We start from the raw sequence: 17,254 nt of genomic DNA, 5'->3' as shown, positions 1-17,254 counted from the left end.
TGATAGTGCCTGACTATCCAAGCAGTAACTGATTGTTGTCTGCAGTAAAGAGTAATGATAGCTAGAAGCCCTAGTAGCATTCTGATCATGGAAGCTATCAATTCAAAGAAGCCATAATTAAGGTCAGCAGTGGTTGCTGGTGGCATTTGGTTTCTCAGCACAATTGGGCTTGAAAAAGGGAAGGTGAAGCTTTGAGCTAATTGTTAGGCTCAAGCCACATGTGATCAATTAGCATGTAATAAACTAACATGGCTTCATGTTCAAGCCTTCCATTAGAGTTCACTGTATATACTAGTATTGACTCCCTGTGCTTCAAAGCTTTGTGTGACTAGCTTGAGAGTAGAATGAGAAGGAATAAACTTTAGCTTGAAGCTGAGGATTACCAGCAAGAGCAAGCTTCTTAAATACTAAACAAGATCTGCTAATAATACTACTTACTTATTGTATATCTCTCTGTTTCTGTGCTCATTGTCCTGGAGCATCATTACCATACATGAAAGGCTGATTGTGTGTCACTGAGCAATGCTATTGCATCAAAAGACAATGACAGACTTGGCTAGTTGTGATGACTAAGCCTTATCCCATGGCCTTAAGTGCTTATTCTGGCACCCTGACTAAGCATAAATAGAGGTCAAGTCAAGGGAAGAAAATAGAAAATTGTAACATTATGATATTATAGTATTTCATTCAAATTCTCTTTGTTGTCTCTGCACAGAATCTTTTTATTTTTGAAGATAAAATAAAAATCAATGAGATGGTTAGACTGAAGCATGAGAAATGTAGAGTCAATCACTATCACTATACTACTATCTTTCAATTCAAGTTGAAGAAATTCTTTTATGCTATAAGCAGTATAGAGAAAGAAGAATGGAATAAGCAAGTGAGAGACATGGAAGTGGGGCAAGATATATATCAGCAAGTTCCTTCCAGCTTGCATATCAATAATATTCTAACAAGGTAAATAGAAATCAATGTTAACTGGCATATAATATGACTAGTATTCTCAATAGTTTAATTGGTGAGGGTCTTCACTAAGTCAGCAATGCCAGTCTAACCCTCTTCTTTGGATATCATAATAAGCATAAAAATATTCATCTTGAAAGGTATTCACTCTCAAGCTCTGTAGGGTTTCAGAATACAGAACTAGACTTTATTCAGTGTTTCATCCACAACAGATGGGTAGCCCTCTATTCAATGCAGAAGAGTCCTGAGATAGGGTCATAGACAGTTAGGTCAAGTATACTAAAACTATACTATATACATTTCTATCTCTATCATTTCTTTGCTGCAATCTGAATGAATGCTAAACAACTGTTCTCTGAATTGCAAGAAGTATAATACTCTTAAGCATCTGCCTTCTAGCCTGCTATTATTCCCAGACTTTCACAATACCACACCTGCAGAAGAGCTTAGAAAATTTGTCAAAAAGTTTGTTGAGCTACAGTGGAGTGTATACATCTATATTTTTTTTGATGCCTGCTCTGATTCTAACTGATACTCTGAGCTATGAAATAGAAGACTGGTATACTCTGGTTATACACTAGTTATATCAATATTCAGTATTTACGTATATTTGTTCTTTTTATATAAGATACTATGATCCCAGAGACAATGTCTACAATAGATAATTTTTATTATTGCTATTTTTATCTTAATTGGAATTATCAAAAGTGTGCTTTATCTTAGGCCCTTACATCTATGTTGACTCTGTGAAAGCCTTTCTAAGATGCTGACACAAATATATATATGAACAATTAATGATTGAAGTTGTTTATTTTTTGTCAAACTCTTTATTTAAGACACTAACCAGATGAAAACTATTTTACAGACACTTAATATAGTATCAGCCTTGTTTTTCAAGCTATGACAGAAAAGTAGTAGCTAAAAGAATATCATATATAAAAAACAAATATTATAAGTATAATTATAATATCCTGCAATATTAATTAATAGAGATGTGCAATACATACAGTACATTCTCAATGAAAGCCTGGATAGTCATAGACAAATGTGAAAAAAATATTAGCTTAAAGGGCCAATACAGATGCTGACTTTGCCAATATTTATAGCTCAATAGTGAATTTCAAATATATTGACAAAGCAGCTCATCAAGCTAGATGATAAAAATCATGTGATTTAAAAATTACACACTCAACTTGACCACCATCTATCATATAACTTAAGAGATACATAAGATTATAGTATTATACAACAGAAATGTATTTTATATTCATTATGATTACAATTTGATATTCATTATCAGATTATTGCCTAAATAGATAAGAACTAATATGAAAGATAGGATCTTTTGTGCTTAAAGTTGAGAAGTTTAATTGTTCACATTGCACTCAGTTTTTGTATATTTTGAGACCATATATTCAGAAAATGGCCAGATTAGATTATGCAGCTGTCAGCATTGATCTGAATATAAACAGACTATAGAATAAGCCTATTATTATTCTTAACTTGTTATGATTTTTCTGTTTATCTTATCTTGTCTATTCTTATAATCTTCTCTCTTATCAGAGCATCTAGCTTATCAGGGGCATCTATCAATTGTGGGATGATCATCAGTGGCTGCATCAGACAACCTATTGATATGCTCAGAACACATTCAGCCTTATAATTTGTAAATTCTGTATAAGACACTAGAATATGCTAGTAACTGAGAACCATTAGCTAGTAGAGGATTATGGCTGAGACTCCAAGCTGATAGTCATGCTAGTCACTAATACTAAGTCTAAAAGAGACTTTGTAAAATAACATAGCCTAAGGATAAAAATCCTAAGTCAGGTTTGAACTTAGAAAGTTTAGCATCACACCTTGGGAAATACTAAGTCCAAGTTGGACTTAGAAATGATACCTCAACTAGGGCCAATTCTATATGCCATTAAGACAAGTATATTCCAAGACAGCTAAGGGTAATAACATAGCCAGTTGTGGAGTATTGAGTAAAGACAGCATCATCCAGGAGTAATAAGAAGAGGGACCGAATGATCTGTGGCTAGCACTGTGAGTTTTGACTCAAATGCCTAAGTCTAAATTTTCTAAGTATCAGGTGACCTAAGAGACTTAGAATTGAGAGGAATAGAGTGGATAGAACTGGTTGACTGGATCTGACTAGGCCTGATCAAATGAGCTACTAAGAATATGTTAGGCTCAAGCCACATGTGATCTAAACATGTGATAAACTGACATGGTTTCAAGTTTGAACCTTTGCATCAGAGTTCACTTGTTGTGTCTAGTTTTCCAAGTGCTTCAAGGCTTTATAGAGTAGCTTGAGAGTAGAATGAGGATGAATAAACTTTAGCTTGAAGCTGAGGATTACCAGTGAAAGTTGGGCACAAGAACTTGGAAATGTACAATAGGTAGTCTTATATTTAGCCAGATAGTGTACAGTATAAGAAAGCTCACTTGGATGTTGTCACTGTACACAAAAGATTGGTTGTGCATCATCAAGAGCTGATTGCTACATTGAAGGACAAGGATGGATTAGTTTGTTGTGCTGACTAAGCCCTTTTCATGGTCCTAAGTGCTAGCCTAGGCACTCTGACTAAGCATAAAGAAGGGTTAATGTAGGGAGAAATGGGAAAAATCATAATAGAATAACTCAGAGGATTAAAACTTTGGGTAGACAGAGAGGAGTTAGATACCCACAGGCACTGTAGGCTTAAAATAAAGCTGTGCAGTGGTCAGGTGGGTCTGAGGAAGCCTAGAGGAGTCCAGGAGTGCTGCCATTCCGGAATAATGGCGTGATTCTGCTTTAAACAGGAGAAATATTATTTTGAATACTTTATTTATAGATTCTGTACCTGTTGTTTATGTATAAAAGAAGGGAATGGGGGGGAAATAGCAAGCAAGCGACCCACCCTGCATTCAGGCCTTCTATCCCACTGTAGCAAGTCCCTGGGACAATGGATTTTGAGTTCTGCTTTGACTTAGTGATTTATTTAAGTTGCTTTGTCACTTAGAGAGAGGATTGGATTGGAATAATAACTGTATCTTGGGTTTCAGATTAATTTGGGTTTGAAACTATAAGGGTTTTGGCATCAGAATGCAAGTTCTTTGGTTTTGAGGACTGCTAGCCAGCCAAGAGTGCAGCTAGTCAAGCCTAAGTGCTTGATAGACTTAGTATTTGGGTTTTGGAATATTCTAAGTTGATTTGGAGCACAATTTTGCATTGATTCTAAGTCCCAATTATACTTAAACATTGCTATAAACTACTCTCATGAGTATTGCATCTTTGAAAGCAAGATAGAGTTGAATAACTGTCTTTATTGACTGTTTCTTTGATTTTATTCAAGACTGTAAGAGTGCTTCTATTGTACTCAAACAACCAACCTTAACTGTATTTAGTGATTGTGTATTGAGTGGTTAGGTGTTGGTGTTTGAGAGTTCATTCCTTATTCACCTCTCTCAGTCACTTCACCACTGCTAAGCACATCAATAGTCTGATTAGATTATATAGCTATTAGCTTTGATCTGGATACCAACAGACTACAGTATAATCCTATTATTATTCTTAATTAAACTCTATGCTCACAATAGATTATATATACATCTCACCCAAGATTGCATCCAAAAGCAGAAAATATTCTTATATAAAAGTATTAATCTATGTCTAGATATTAGCTAATTGAAAACTAACATATGAAGTAATAGAAGAGTATTAGGGGGTTCTAAAGCACCACATCACTTGAAATAGAGCATACCAGTCTTGTATTCTATGAAGGAGCAGCCTAGGAGGCTCACTCTGAGAGGGTCAAAAATAGACAAATAAAAGTTTATAATAACTAAGATAGTCTTGGTAACCAACCAATAAAAACTGGTCAACAGAAAAGGAATGAGGCTAACAAGCTCTTATATATATACATGATGATACAGTTAGAGAAAAGTAAGCAGAAAAAGAGAAAGAGATATAAAACTTGAGACTAGTATGTGTCAATTGGTGAGTCTGAATAGTATCTACTCTACATTCTGACTTTCCATAATTAAACCTGCATCAAGCAAGCTTTAAAACTGATTAAATCAACAGAGATCTGTTTTAACATATTATTTTCCAACTTGAAGTTCCTGATGCCTTATTTGTTGTCTACTGTCTGCCATACTGAAGACTGAAAATTTCTCAAACTTTCTATCCTGTCTTTTATGCCTAACAATCCAATCCTTCATGAAATTGTTTCAGTCATGTTCTGAGACATCATCATCTCTCTCACTACTTATAGGACTCATCAGGTATTGGGCAAGTGTGAGCAACAATTTTGAATGTGTAAACATGAGTTATCTCAGTGTCATCTTTGACAATCAAATAGTCATGTTGTGGTGCTGATATGCTCTGTTGGTGAATCCTTGCATATCAGCTGAGTTGATATAGAGTCCTGCATAGGAGTCAATGATTATAATCCTCTCCATCAACCTATGTTCACTGGAAGATGAAAGCCTTTTTATCATCATCTGCTTCCATAATAGTCATCAACACTTGTTTCTATTTCCATATTCAGAATACAAGAAGAGCCATTCTACATGATAAAAAGGATCCATTACATCTATGAGGTCTTCTTAGGCATCCTCTGTAGGCCAATTCTCATTATATCTTTGAATATGACTTGAGTAGGAAAGGAATGCCAGCCCTGCAACTCTATCCACAGGATTTGTGGACAACTGTTTCTGCATTTGTGAAAGGACATCAAAGACTAAGGTACTTTTTCCTCTCATAGGCTGCAATGATGCAAGTTTGTTATTGAATCTTATTTGCTTCCCTTCTTCTATCATATCATCATTTTCTGTTTTCCTATCAATGATTAGATGTTCAGTAATCTCCTATAGTGTCCATGCCTGAATGAACCAACAATGATCACTCTCAAAGTCACCAGGTTTGAAACTCAGTGGCTGACTCAAGCTGCTGAAGTAGCACAGCATGTTCTTATCTCTCTCATACACTCATCCAATTATAAGTATATCCATCTTTCATTCCTCTGAGTGCAGATCCTCCCTTGACCCATCTGTCTGTCTGAAACAAAGATCATCCAGCCATACATACACTGTGCTCAAATTCAACATCTTAATCTGAATCAAATCAAGGTTGGTATCTTTTAGGATAGACACAGGCCATTCACAGATGTTGATAGGTGTCCACACATCAATATGACCTCCTCTTGATAGATTTGAACATGAACTTCAGATGGCATAATGATGGAGGAAGGGATGCAAGGGTGGTGGTAGGACAAAAACCTGCATATATTAGAGTGGATATGATGATAGACATATCAATTAGAAAGATGATCAGATGTGGTGGACCATGGAGTGTGATGAGATTTGGAAGCAGAGTGGCAGCTGTATGTGTGAATGACTTCTGAGTTGACATAGAAGGAGTGGTGACAGCAGAGATGTGAGAAAGAGATTGAGTCAGCTGAGTGTAGTGAGCACAGATAAAGGTTGGACATGGGTCAGTGTGCTGCACCATGGCTTTATGGGCACTAAATTTTGGTTTTTCTGGCTCTAGATCCACCACAGCATCAAGAGAGCTGAGCAGTGAGCATTCCACTTTCAAAAAGAGAAACCATTCTCCCACTATGGCTCAAGCAATAGAACACTGATATAACCTGTCTGGAGATCTGCTATGCAATCAATAACCTACAAAACAATGACAGATGGCCATCTGCTGTTTACACATTAAATGCTACATCTGCAATTAGGAGTGGATGCATATCAGCTGGGGCATGTGCATGGATGGATGCTTCATCTGATCAGGGGTGAATCAGGCATGGATAGCTTTATAAAGCTATTCAACAAGACACTGAATATGAAAGGTGTAGCTGATTTGATCATGGATAACAGACCCACAGAGCAGATTAGTGGTGCCATGCTGGTATGGGTCAGATGAGGCCAAAAATAAAATGGTCTAGGCACCTATAGGAGCCATGACAGATAAGGGAATGGATCTTTGGGCCCCTTGTATTTAAAGGATAACCTTGTAGATAGAACAGGGACCAACTTTTATGGTGCAAAGCCAAGAAATAAGATTCTGCTAGTCTCCTACAAGCAGAAGCCATAAGCATACCTAGAAGCCTTTGAGCCTGGTATCACACAAGTGGACAGCTTAGAGCAATCCTTGAATCTCACCCTTATTCCTTCCACATCCCACTTGTCTTCTGACCATCTTCTCTCAGAGGCAGATGCTAGAGCCTGTTCTACCAATAAGCCACTGCTCCAGGCAGATTCTGTTGGATCTGCTCTGAACTGCTAGATTTCCCTCTTGTGATTATAAAAGAACTTGCAAGAGCAGATGCATCTTTCTTGTACCAGAGAATTTGCTAGCCTTATATTGTGGTGGCAGGAAGTGGTGTAGATGGAGACAAGTCATCTTTGTCATTGAGCTGTGATAGAAAATGCAAGGACACAATGTTAGTTTGTTCATCCAGCCAGATTTTATCTATTGTACTGCTTGTGAACAGAAACAAAACAAAAATGCACAACCATTCAGACATGGAGAATTGAGCATCTACATGCTGGACAAACATACTGATGTGAAAGATAATAATGTTAGCCATTATGCCACATCCAAGTTGAATTCAGGGTAGTGAGATAATAACTCCATAGGTTAATGTAAGTTTCCAAGCTGCCACTGCATTCAGTAGAGTCAGAATGATGGCCTACACCACAGCAATGATTTAACTCAACTGGTACTATAGTACTGACATCACAAAGCCACAAAGAACAACTGGATGAAACTGAGTCTTTTTTAGTTGAGTGGTATGCTAGGATGTTCCTCAAATCCTTAAGATTCATAATTAGGATGGCCAACTGCTCTAAGAATGCTGGGTGGCACTTGCTCAGCCTTATATTATTAGTACACATGATTTGATGCAGTCTGGAGGTACAGGTGGATCACTTATCACTGCTGGCATCGGTTGTGGTTGAAATGGGTGCAACATCCCAATAAGGAAGGCTGATATATATGTTTGACAATCAGGCCAGGATCTGTTCAATTCTTTTCCATCTACCACGTCGCTTGGTTCTTGTCACAACACTGCCAACGATGTCTATACCGTTAAGAATACAAGGCTGATTTCTACATCATGCTCGAGTTCAAATGATTCTACATCAAGTGGTAACTGCCATCTAAAGGTCACCCAAGCTGGATAACTAATATTTGCACTAAATCTTGGTGGGTATAACTCCGACACACTCGACGGATTCTCTTCTCATTAAAACACCCGGATGAACAACAAAAGTTCTGTTTTATTCCCAGTGATGCTACTTGTCCGCTGCTGTCAGTCTCTCGATATAGCTAGCTTTCATCCAGTGTCGATGTCGTGTAGGACCAGTGACGCCCTTGAGGCGCATCCAACAATGAATACGCCTACTTCCAAGGCCGATATGGGCTGTATTTTGGCAGGATGATCTTGGTCAGAAGCTATGCCTTATTTAATGCAACATGATGAAGAGCCATCTCGATAGTCAGGTGAAGGCAAGTGCCCCAGCCTCAATGTCGTGCTTATACATGTTGAAGGACGCTCTGAGTCTAACTCTCTGGTTACTCTGTAGACGAATTCGTTCAATACTGCAGCGACGTATGGAAGTGGTCATTCCACCACACGAAACAAAACCGAGCCAGTAAGAAGAAAATTTGAATGCCCGAAGCTTCGCTCTGTATGGAGTTTTTTCAGCTTCTTATTTTCCCTCCATATCACTAACTTTCACAATCACATTCAGACATATCAAACTTTACGATCCTACGATCATTTTCCCATGAGAGTATTTTCAGCTCGTCCTTGTGACGTATTTAAGGATGGCAATCATCTATTCGCAGTAGGAGCCCCACGAATTATTCCCATGTCTGCTCCCTTGTCCAAAACATACGGAGCGGTAGCCATTGGTGCTCTCTGCGCTTCTGTGTACGTCCGGTCGTTCATGACTATCTAGTATTCATATTTTCCTAGACTTTCAGGCGCAGTCGCCATTCAGACGATCCTTTATTATAAATTCTACCCGTCTGATTTCTTCAGAGTTAAACTCCTCGTCAGTAGCTCGGGTTCCTACCTGTGTTTCCTCTCTGACGCTTGCGTTTCCTGCAGGTCTTCATCATATGGTACGTGTCTGATCGTCCGCATATTCTCCGGCTTACGGTTTCCAGGTTCCTCGATATCTGCCACACCACGTTTATCGGGATCTCAATCTGGGACTGCTTCATCGTCCACTTTGGTGATATAGAGAGGACTGATGTGATTCCTTGGTAATACTAAAATTTAATCGTTCGCCCTGCGATATACTCAGTAGCTCGTGCGTCCGTAGGAGCATCGCAGTAAGCTATTCTCCAAAATCTATCTCTGCCTGATATTCTTAGAACCACAGGTGACCGTCGTGGAAACAGTAAGATACACACCTGATACGTCCTGCCGACGGCATTCTGATCTTTTTTTTTCAGGCACTCCTAACGTTCCTAGTCCACTGGTGGGTTCACATTTCACGTGGTGATTCCCGTTGTATTCAACCTGCACTCATCCAGCTTCTTTGCCCACCGGATATTTATGCGTATGTCGCATTTTGATTATTTGCTTTATCGTCCAATCCTGTTGTGCAGTTGGCAGACGCAACTGGCTGCTCACATGTCCTATTGTCAGTTGATTTCGACTGATCGGTACTTTTCGCGTTCTCATTCAACCCTGTACAGCTGATCGCTGCGACCTTACGTCTTGGTTAGTCTTTGTCTGCAATCAGTGATGATTCTAATTATACATGGGTGCAGGCTCTGCTTGTGGTACTATTTTTAGCCCTTCTGGTCCGGAGATTTAGCGCTGACATGGAATTTTGCCAGTGTCGACGTCAGAAATGTATGTGGACTTGTTCCTTGAAGGATTCTATTAAAAGTCCACATCGCAACCGGAAGGATTCGTCTAAAAACTTACTCTGGATTCATAAAAGACTGCGGAGTAAGTTCGATATTCTCATCCGTTCCATTCGTATCTCTGATTCGTATACAGTGGGTGTTCACACTAGGCTTATCCATGTCGTCTGTAGCTGATATTCTAATCACTGTATCTCTCTTCGGTCTGCTTCAAACAAGTCGTACCGAGGCTGAGAGGTACCCGTCGATTAACTTCTTCCAATCTCCCACTGCTGACTGATCTTTCCGCAGCATCAATGCCATCATCGATTCGCTGATCCTTTACACCTTTGAGACGGGATCTCTCACGTGGTGCGTTGCGATGATTTTCTGTTTTCCGTGACTGACTCTTAGAGGATTTCTCTGGTTCAGTGCAGGGACTATTGTTGACATGGCCTGTGTGAGTGTCTCTGAAGATATGTCGAATGGAAAATTAAAGTCCCGATAAAGTGGGTATCGATGAAATCGAATCTCGTCTTCCTGGGTATACATTTCGTTATTGGGAAGTGTACGTCTACGTTGATCCCGTAGACTATCTCACTCACCCTTCCATGAAAGTGTATGCAAACTCGCTATTGGTGACGTACGTATCCAGTCCATACCATTCTTTCCCCTCTCTCGTTATTCGAATGTTCAGGTTAAATACTCGTCGTGGTCTCCGCCCAGGACAGACGATTTATTTCGCTCGGAATCCCGAGGATGGCGGTGGGCTGGTGTTGGATGCACGTCGTAACACGGTAGGATCTCCGTAACATTCCACTTCGGGGGCGAGACAAGTGACATCATTATATAGACACACTTAAGCGACCCCGAGTTTGCTAAAGTGACCGAGGTTGGTGCCGACTTTGTGTGTCAATCGGTGCTTATGGCCTTTGCAGCTTCAGATTAACGTGGAGCGGAGCGTTCATTGTACGACCGATTTTAACTTGAAGATGGAGCCTGAGCATACGACAGCCGATGGGAGCGAGAGTGTAGCGGAATGAAATGTCGCCATCAAGCGTTGTATATTTGTATGTATTCTCGATATGCATTGGCAGCGTTTGGTACGCTGTAACTTTTATGCCGATATTGTGGGATGGAATCCATGTTCTGGATTTTCCATGACGGAGAGATGATTTGAGTCTCTGGGTACGATATTCTTCATACAGCCCTTCCTTTCCGAGGTCATTGCATTATCCATGCGTCGTCATCTGTATCCCGCCTATAATTTTTCCTTTGCGAAATAGTCATTTTATGAAAGAGGGTAGACTCCTAGTCACCAAGCTGGTACTATCTGGCGCCACGGAGTGAGCTACTCACTCCCCCGTACCTCTATACGTATGGAAGTACATGTAGAACTTAACATACTCCTAAGTAAACGCTCGATATTGTAGAAGGACGGAAAACACCTTAGCATGCATGTACGGCTTTATCCTATAGTGAAATCTGGAATAGACGATAGAGAGAGAAAGAGAAAACCGCCATTGCAATTTTTTTCCTTGCTGCGTGGCTCCGGATCGACCAAGTAAATACTCTAAACATGGATTTTACAACAGTCAGAACTCGATTTATAAGACCAGGTACATTGGGAGCGCAGCATAAACCTCGGTAACACAACCCAAAAGCCGGTGTATTTATTGGCTTTCACAGCTAAAGAGGTTGGAAATGGCTGGTCAGAGCAATAGTTTCGTAATCATCCATCACATCTTCCATACATGGCTCTGGCGTAATGGGAAAGATAAAGCCCTGGGGTTCGATTCTCCATATCCATCATTGACATTGTGGAGCCCAAGCCTTTTTTCTTAATCATCGAATATGAGGGCACGTGGGCTTAATACTGTTCAAAAACGTTCCTTGTGCTCATTGCTCACCACAATTTCCGGTGATAACCTGCTCCTGGAGGCATAATCAATAAATTGTTAGAGGGAAAGACCCCAAAATATGATTGTCTGGTGCCACCCGGAAAGTTTGGGCATTTAACCATACGAGATATGGCCCGAAACATTGCAGGCGGAGAAGATGGCATGCTTCAAGGGACGAGCAGTTGTCTGATGTAGTAGACCGTAGCCAGATCGTGGATAATGGTATGGCATATCAATGCGGCTCACCTCGCACCAGGGAAAAATACTCAATTGGGAGGGAATGAGACAATTCCTCCAAATTAGGATGACGCAACCACAGATTTGAAGTTGAGTGGAATGATTCACAATCCTATCATGGTGTTCAACCAGAAGAGAATGGACCGTTTTATTCTCGCTACGGCAGTAGCATGTATATCTATCTAGTACAGAGATTTAGCAAAGTAATCATTGAGAGAAAAGGTCATAGCGTACAAGGAAATACTACTACATGGAAGTTAATGACGTGTTATTCTGAATGACGCAGTATATAGGGGACATCTGTGAGACGTTGAAAGGCTACCATAGTAAATGGTGAGATAGAGCAAACACGAATACAACTATGAGGGCAAACAGCGCAGTTCTACTCATTTGTTCGTCAGAGCTGGAACAGATAATTGCTACAGCATCGAAGTATGAGCAAGGAGGATGCATCGAGAAGGGGACAAAGACTCAACAGACCCATCTTCTGGCCAAGGGGTACAAGAACTAGCCATATCTGATAAGGATAGCAACCTGGGAATGAAGAGAAGACGAATAAACCGTCGGCAAGTGATACATAGTATTTATGCTCATCTAGTAAAATGCTCGGCATTGGTTTTGAGCAGAATCAATTCAGAAAGAAGCATTAAAGGTGGTCATGGACTACGCATTCAGTGAAAGAAAAATATAGCAGGAAAAATGTGAAAGTGTTGGGTGTTAAGAAGAGAAGAATGCCCAATTCTGAACCTTGATCATGGTGAAAGGACCCTAAGAATATGGTACATGGAGGTAATGCATTCCTTGCAGGTGAATTGAGAACCAGATGGATTTGGGACTGGACCATGATAACAGTTCCCATTCCTATTCCAAAGCTTCGACAGGAGTCTCTATGTGTTTGCCTTCATAGTTGAAACTAATGGTGCGCATCAGCGAGGGAAAAAATGATGCAATAGTGGAACATGGACTGAGACAAACAAGGTGGGACTTGGATTTCTTGCACCAAAGTCCTAAAACCGTCATTACCATGGCAAGAATCATGACTATAAATGCTGCTTAGTTAAAGGATAGATCGGCCCAGTGCTCTTCAACATGAACTTGACACTTCCCTATGATGATGTGTTGATTCACACCATCGCATTTCTCCTAGTTTCCCATATATTTGTGCTTCACCAGGTGAGGCTCTTCTCACTCTACAATCCCCACTGCTGAATTGTCAGACATGTCAATGATTCAATGCACTCATGATGCTATGAATCATATGGACTAACACTCTCAAGCATGACATTCTGTCCAACGATTACCCTTTCCCTCTCAACAGCACTGATACAGAGACAGAACTCAAGTGCCACACATGACATGCCTACCGACTCACATTCAGATTTTGCACCCTCATTCCTATAATGCCTCATCAAGACACATTTTATATCACAGAACTCGTATCAGAGGTCAAATTCATACTATGGCAAGGACACAAGTGGTTGATGACTATGTCCCAGGAGGTACAGTCAGTCCTTATGATTTGGGACATCATGCAGAGATGCAAGTGCTCGGAATGGTCCCCATGCTGGAAATCCAATGGATTCACAGTTGTGAAGGTTCACAATAACCCAGAGTCTTAAGCCAGTATCATTATAGTATTGTGAGCATCTTTTAATCTGCTAAAGAACCAAATCTGCTAAGTGACCACTGAATTCTATAGATCATAGAGAATTGTACTCCTGAACTTGGATGATGATGAAACTTTGCATGAAATCTACTCCATAAAGAGCAAGCCCCAGCTCATCAGCCTCTCTGGTGACATCCTAGCTCTAACCAATCACACCTCTGTCATGCACCTCTACAACTGGAAGACCAAAGATAGCATATACCTTGACATGATGCCTGGCCATTGCCTCCAAATCATCCTGACTCCACCCACCATCCTCATAGTATGCACCAATTCCATCTCTTGCTACATCCTTCTATCACCCATGCCTGTCTCCTCATATTCCTTTGGTTTGGTCTACAGTGCCAGTGCCACACTCACCTCCATCCTTATCTGCCACAATATGATTCCCCAGAATTAAACTGCAAATCTGTTATGATTTTACTATTTTTTCCTCTTTCTTAACCCCTATTTTGTGCTTAGTCACGACACTGGACCATGGGGATCTTGGTCAGCACAAACCAGATCTATCATTGTCTTCGACAAAGAAACAGCGCTCGACGACAACGAACCTTTTATGTATGGTAGCAATGCCCTAGTACAATGGGCACAAAGGGTACAGCAACGCACAATAAGTAGTCGTATATTTAGATATCCCTCAGTAGTATTTAAGTAGGACAGCTCTAGTCGGTAACCCCCAGCTTCGAGCTAAAGTTTATATTCATACCATTCTACTCTCGAGCCACTTCGTGGCCTTGTGACACACCGAGTCGATAACATCATAAGTGGATTCAGGTGATCCCCCGAAGTGTGAAGGGACGCCTGTCTATCACGTGTTGTCTTGTCACGTGTCGCCTGGGCTTAACAATTAGCTCGAAGCTTCCTCGTTCCCTTTCTCAAGCCCAATTGTGCTGAGAAACCGAATGCCTCCAGTAACAACCGCAGACCTCAATCACGACTTCTTTGAGCTAATAGCTTCCATCATCGGAACATTGCTCGGCCTCTTAGCGATCATCACCCTTTGCCGTGGAAGACAATCAGTAGCAGCCTGGATAGTCAGGCACTATCAAGCATTTCAGCAGATTCAGCAGATACTACGAAACGTAACCCCCGACCTCCCCTTCCATGACATCCCCCTCTCCGTCAGAATGTCCTTCTTCCCGCAAGGGGGACCCGTACCAGAAACTGGGAATAGCGACCCGGATCAGAGGAGCCTTCATGAGGAAGAAGGACCCGAACGCCCCCGACGACACGTCGGAGACCGCCACCCTGCTCTCACAGGGTTCAGGAACCTGTGGACGACGAACGTCCCTCAGGAGCCCACCGAGGTCTCCAACTACGTCACTCCAGCAGGCTCCCCCGAACATCCTGCCTCCCCAATTCCCTCAGGGATTGGAAACCACGCTCGGGACTCCCTTGATGCCGCTCGGATGGCTACAGGACCCCGCGAAAGTCCCAACTCCCCCCAGAACCCCCCCGAAACCCCCACCGAGCCCGACTCCGGCTCCAGTCCGTCCGTCAGCAGGCTGGGGGTCGACAACCCACGAGGAAGGGATATCCATCCCGACTACGACAATGCGGACATTGCCATCTCCGCGGCAGGGGACCCATATCGACATCTCCACGTGGGGAGTGAGCCCGAAACTGGAACCGCCAGTGAAAGGGGAAGGGCCACCACGAGAAGAATTATACAAAGGATATTCCCGGAGTGGGACCTTAACGTCCCCTTCGATTACGACGAGGCAGTCAGACAGCAGCAGCAGAACCAAGAGCGAGAGGAGGACATTAGGCGAACCCAGGAGGAGCTCGCTGATTACGTCCGAGAGGAAGCCCGAGAGCAGTACGAAGCTGCAGAGTACGACCGACAAGGACGAGCACAGAGAAGGAGAGAGGAGATTGAGAGAATGGGGTCAGCCTCCCCCAGGGAGTATGCACTCCGTTCCGACTCCAGATCCCCTTTCAGGGAGCCCGACTCAGAAGACGATCCGTGGACAGGACCAGCCAGCATCGTCAGTTGGGACAAGGCCATCCGACGTGGAAGGACGGGAGAACCCCGAAACGTCGACCTTGAATACCCCGCCCGCACCGACACCATCTCATCAGATGCCGACTCCGTCCTCGGAGCCTACGGGCTCCGAGTACCCGACAATGCCCACGTCTCCGACAGGGCTCTCCAGCGATTCCTGGGTAGCAGGGTCGCTCGACAGTTCCTTAACCCCGAGTTCCAGCGACTCTTCAGCCGCTATAGCCGAGAACTGGAGGAGACAAGAGCGCGCGGCGGAACACGTTACAGTCGGCTCAGAAGCCCTCCCATCGCTCGAACCAGCGACCGAGGGGACGCCGGGCCCAGCACCCAAGTCAACGGGAGGGTCCCCGATGACTCTTCGTCCTCTCGTACCGTCCATCTACGACCAGCCCGTCAGTTCCCTCCTCGAGGAGGACAGCGGGGACGAGGGCGACAAGGAGGACGACGAGGACAGTGACGATCCATATCGGCAACGGCTGGAACGAGCAGGGGAGGATACAGACGAAGAAGCACTGCGAGGGGAGATTGAAAGGGCCAGGGGCAAAGAGTATCAGGAGTTGTACGAGCAGGGGAGGAATTATCTATGGCAGGATGCGCGCTGGCGAGCGATGCCCTTAGGACTTGAGTACAGGTATGCGGCAGGTACTGAAAAAGAAAAAATTCTACAGTATGCTGCAACGGAATACGCATGGAGGGAATATGGGTGACGGCATCCGGAAGACCCCCTCATGCCGATACCGCCGTATCGGCCCGACCACAAACTAAAAGAACCGGCACCAATGCCGCATACCCCCCCCGTTCCACCGAAACGGGCCGTCTACGTTGCCCCCTCTATTCGGAGCTGGGCCGATGACAACCCGTCAATCCGAAGTACGGCTTCACGGCTCATCCGCACAAGAAATCGACCGGCATGGCAAGCCACTCAAACCCGAAACCCCTGGACCGGCAGAGGAAGTCGGCTCCTCGGCGGACAACCTCCCCCGGATCAAGCCGAGTCAAGTGGAAAGGACCCCGTTCGAGACGACCCTGAGGCGGTCCGTCTTGGGTTCACAGTACAAGACGGGGTGATCGTGCGGGTAACCAACCCAAAAGGAAGCCCAATCGCTGACAACAATTCCCTGCACTCATTCCCAGGACCACCTGCGGAGTGGAAACAACCGCCATTCGACGGATGGCCCAACCCGATGGGGGCGCTACCGCATAATGCCAACGTCCTGCAATGCCACCCTGACCTCCTTCGAAAACCGCGCCCCTTTAAGGGGGTCTCCGACGACATTGATCGATTCCTGGTAGACTGCGAACAATATTTCGAAGTCTATGTCGGATACATCGGGACCGACATGAACAAGGTTGCCTTCGCCACCTCCTATCTGGAAGACAAGGCCAAGACATGGTGGATCCTCATTTCCCCGAACTTCCGATCCACCACCAGGGAACACTATCGATATCCCTCGTGGCCAGTCTTCAAGCGCATGTTGAACGACAAATTTATTGACCCCGCCGTTCAAGAAGTGCACAAACAGAAGATCAAGGAGTACAAGATGGGAGATAAAGCGGCCACTGATTACTTCAACGAGCTAGAATGGCTCGCTAAACTTGCAGGAATCAGAGAAGACATC

The 17,254-nt window shown here is 43.1% G+C and overlaps 1 protein-coding gene across 1 annotated transcript; it reads left to right on the top strand.

Moving 5' to 3' along the window:
* Positions 1-8,835: 8,835 nt before the first annotated feature.
* BT62DRAFT_1013529 (uncharacterized protein) lies at positions 8,836-10,869 on the top strand (the record flags this gene model as incomplete). The annotated part of the gene is made up of 20 exons (XM_043178073.1): positions 8,836-8,897; positions 8,943-9,021; positions 9,078-9,091; positions 9,137-9,204; positions 9,280-9,304; positions 9,347-9,372; positions 9,428-9,453; positions 9,509-9,534; positions 9,591-9,618; positions 9,674-9,698; positions 9,749-9,760; positions 9,818-9,833; positions 9,890-9,932; positions 9,984-10,084; positions 10,139-10,198; positions 10,259-10,284; positions 10,337-10,469; positions 10,524-10,623; positions 10,680-10,718; positions 10,765-10,869. The coding sequence occupies 20 exons, from the start codon at positions 8,836-8,838 to the stop codon at positions 10,867-10,869; spliced, it is 1,014 nt and encodes a 337-aa protein (XP_043033226.1).
* Positions 10,870-17,254: the final 6,385 nt, after the last annotated feature.

This window comes from Guyanagaster necrorhizus, assembly GCF_019112545.1.
Source record: "Guyanagaster necrorhizus MCA 3950 unplaced genomic scaffold BT62scaffold_63, whole genome shotgun sequence".
Lineage (NCBI taxonomy): Eukaryota > Fungi > Basidiomycota > Agaricomycetes > Agaricales > Physalacriaceae > Guyanagaster > Guyanagaster necrorhizus.
This window is presented reverse-complemented; position numbering and strand designations above follow the sequence as displayed.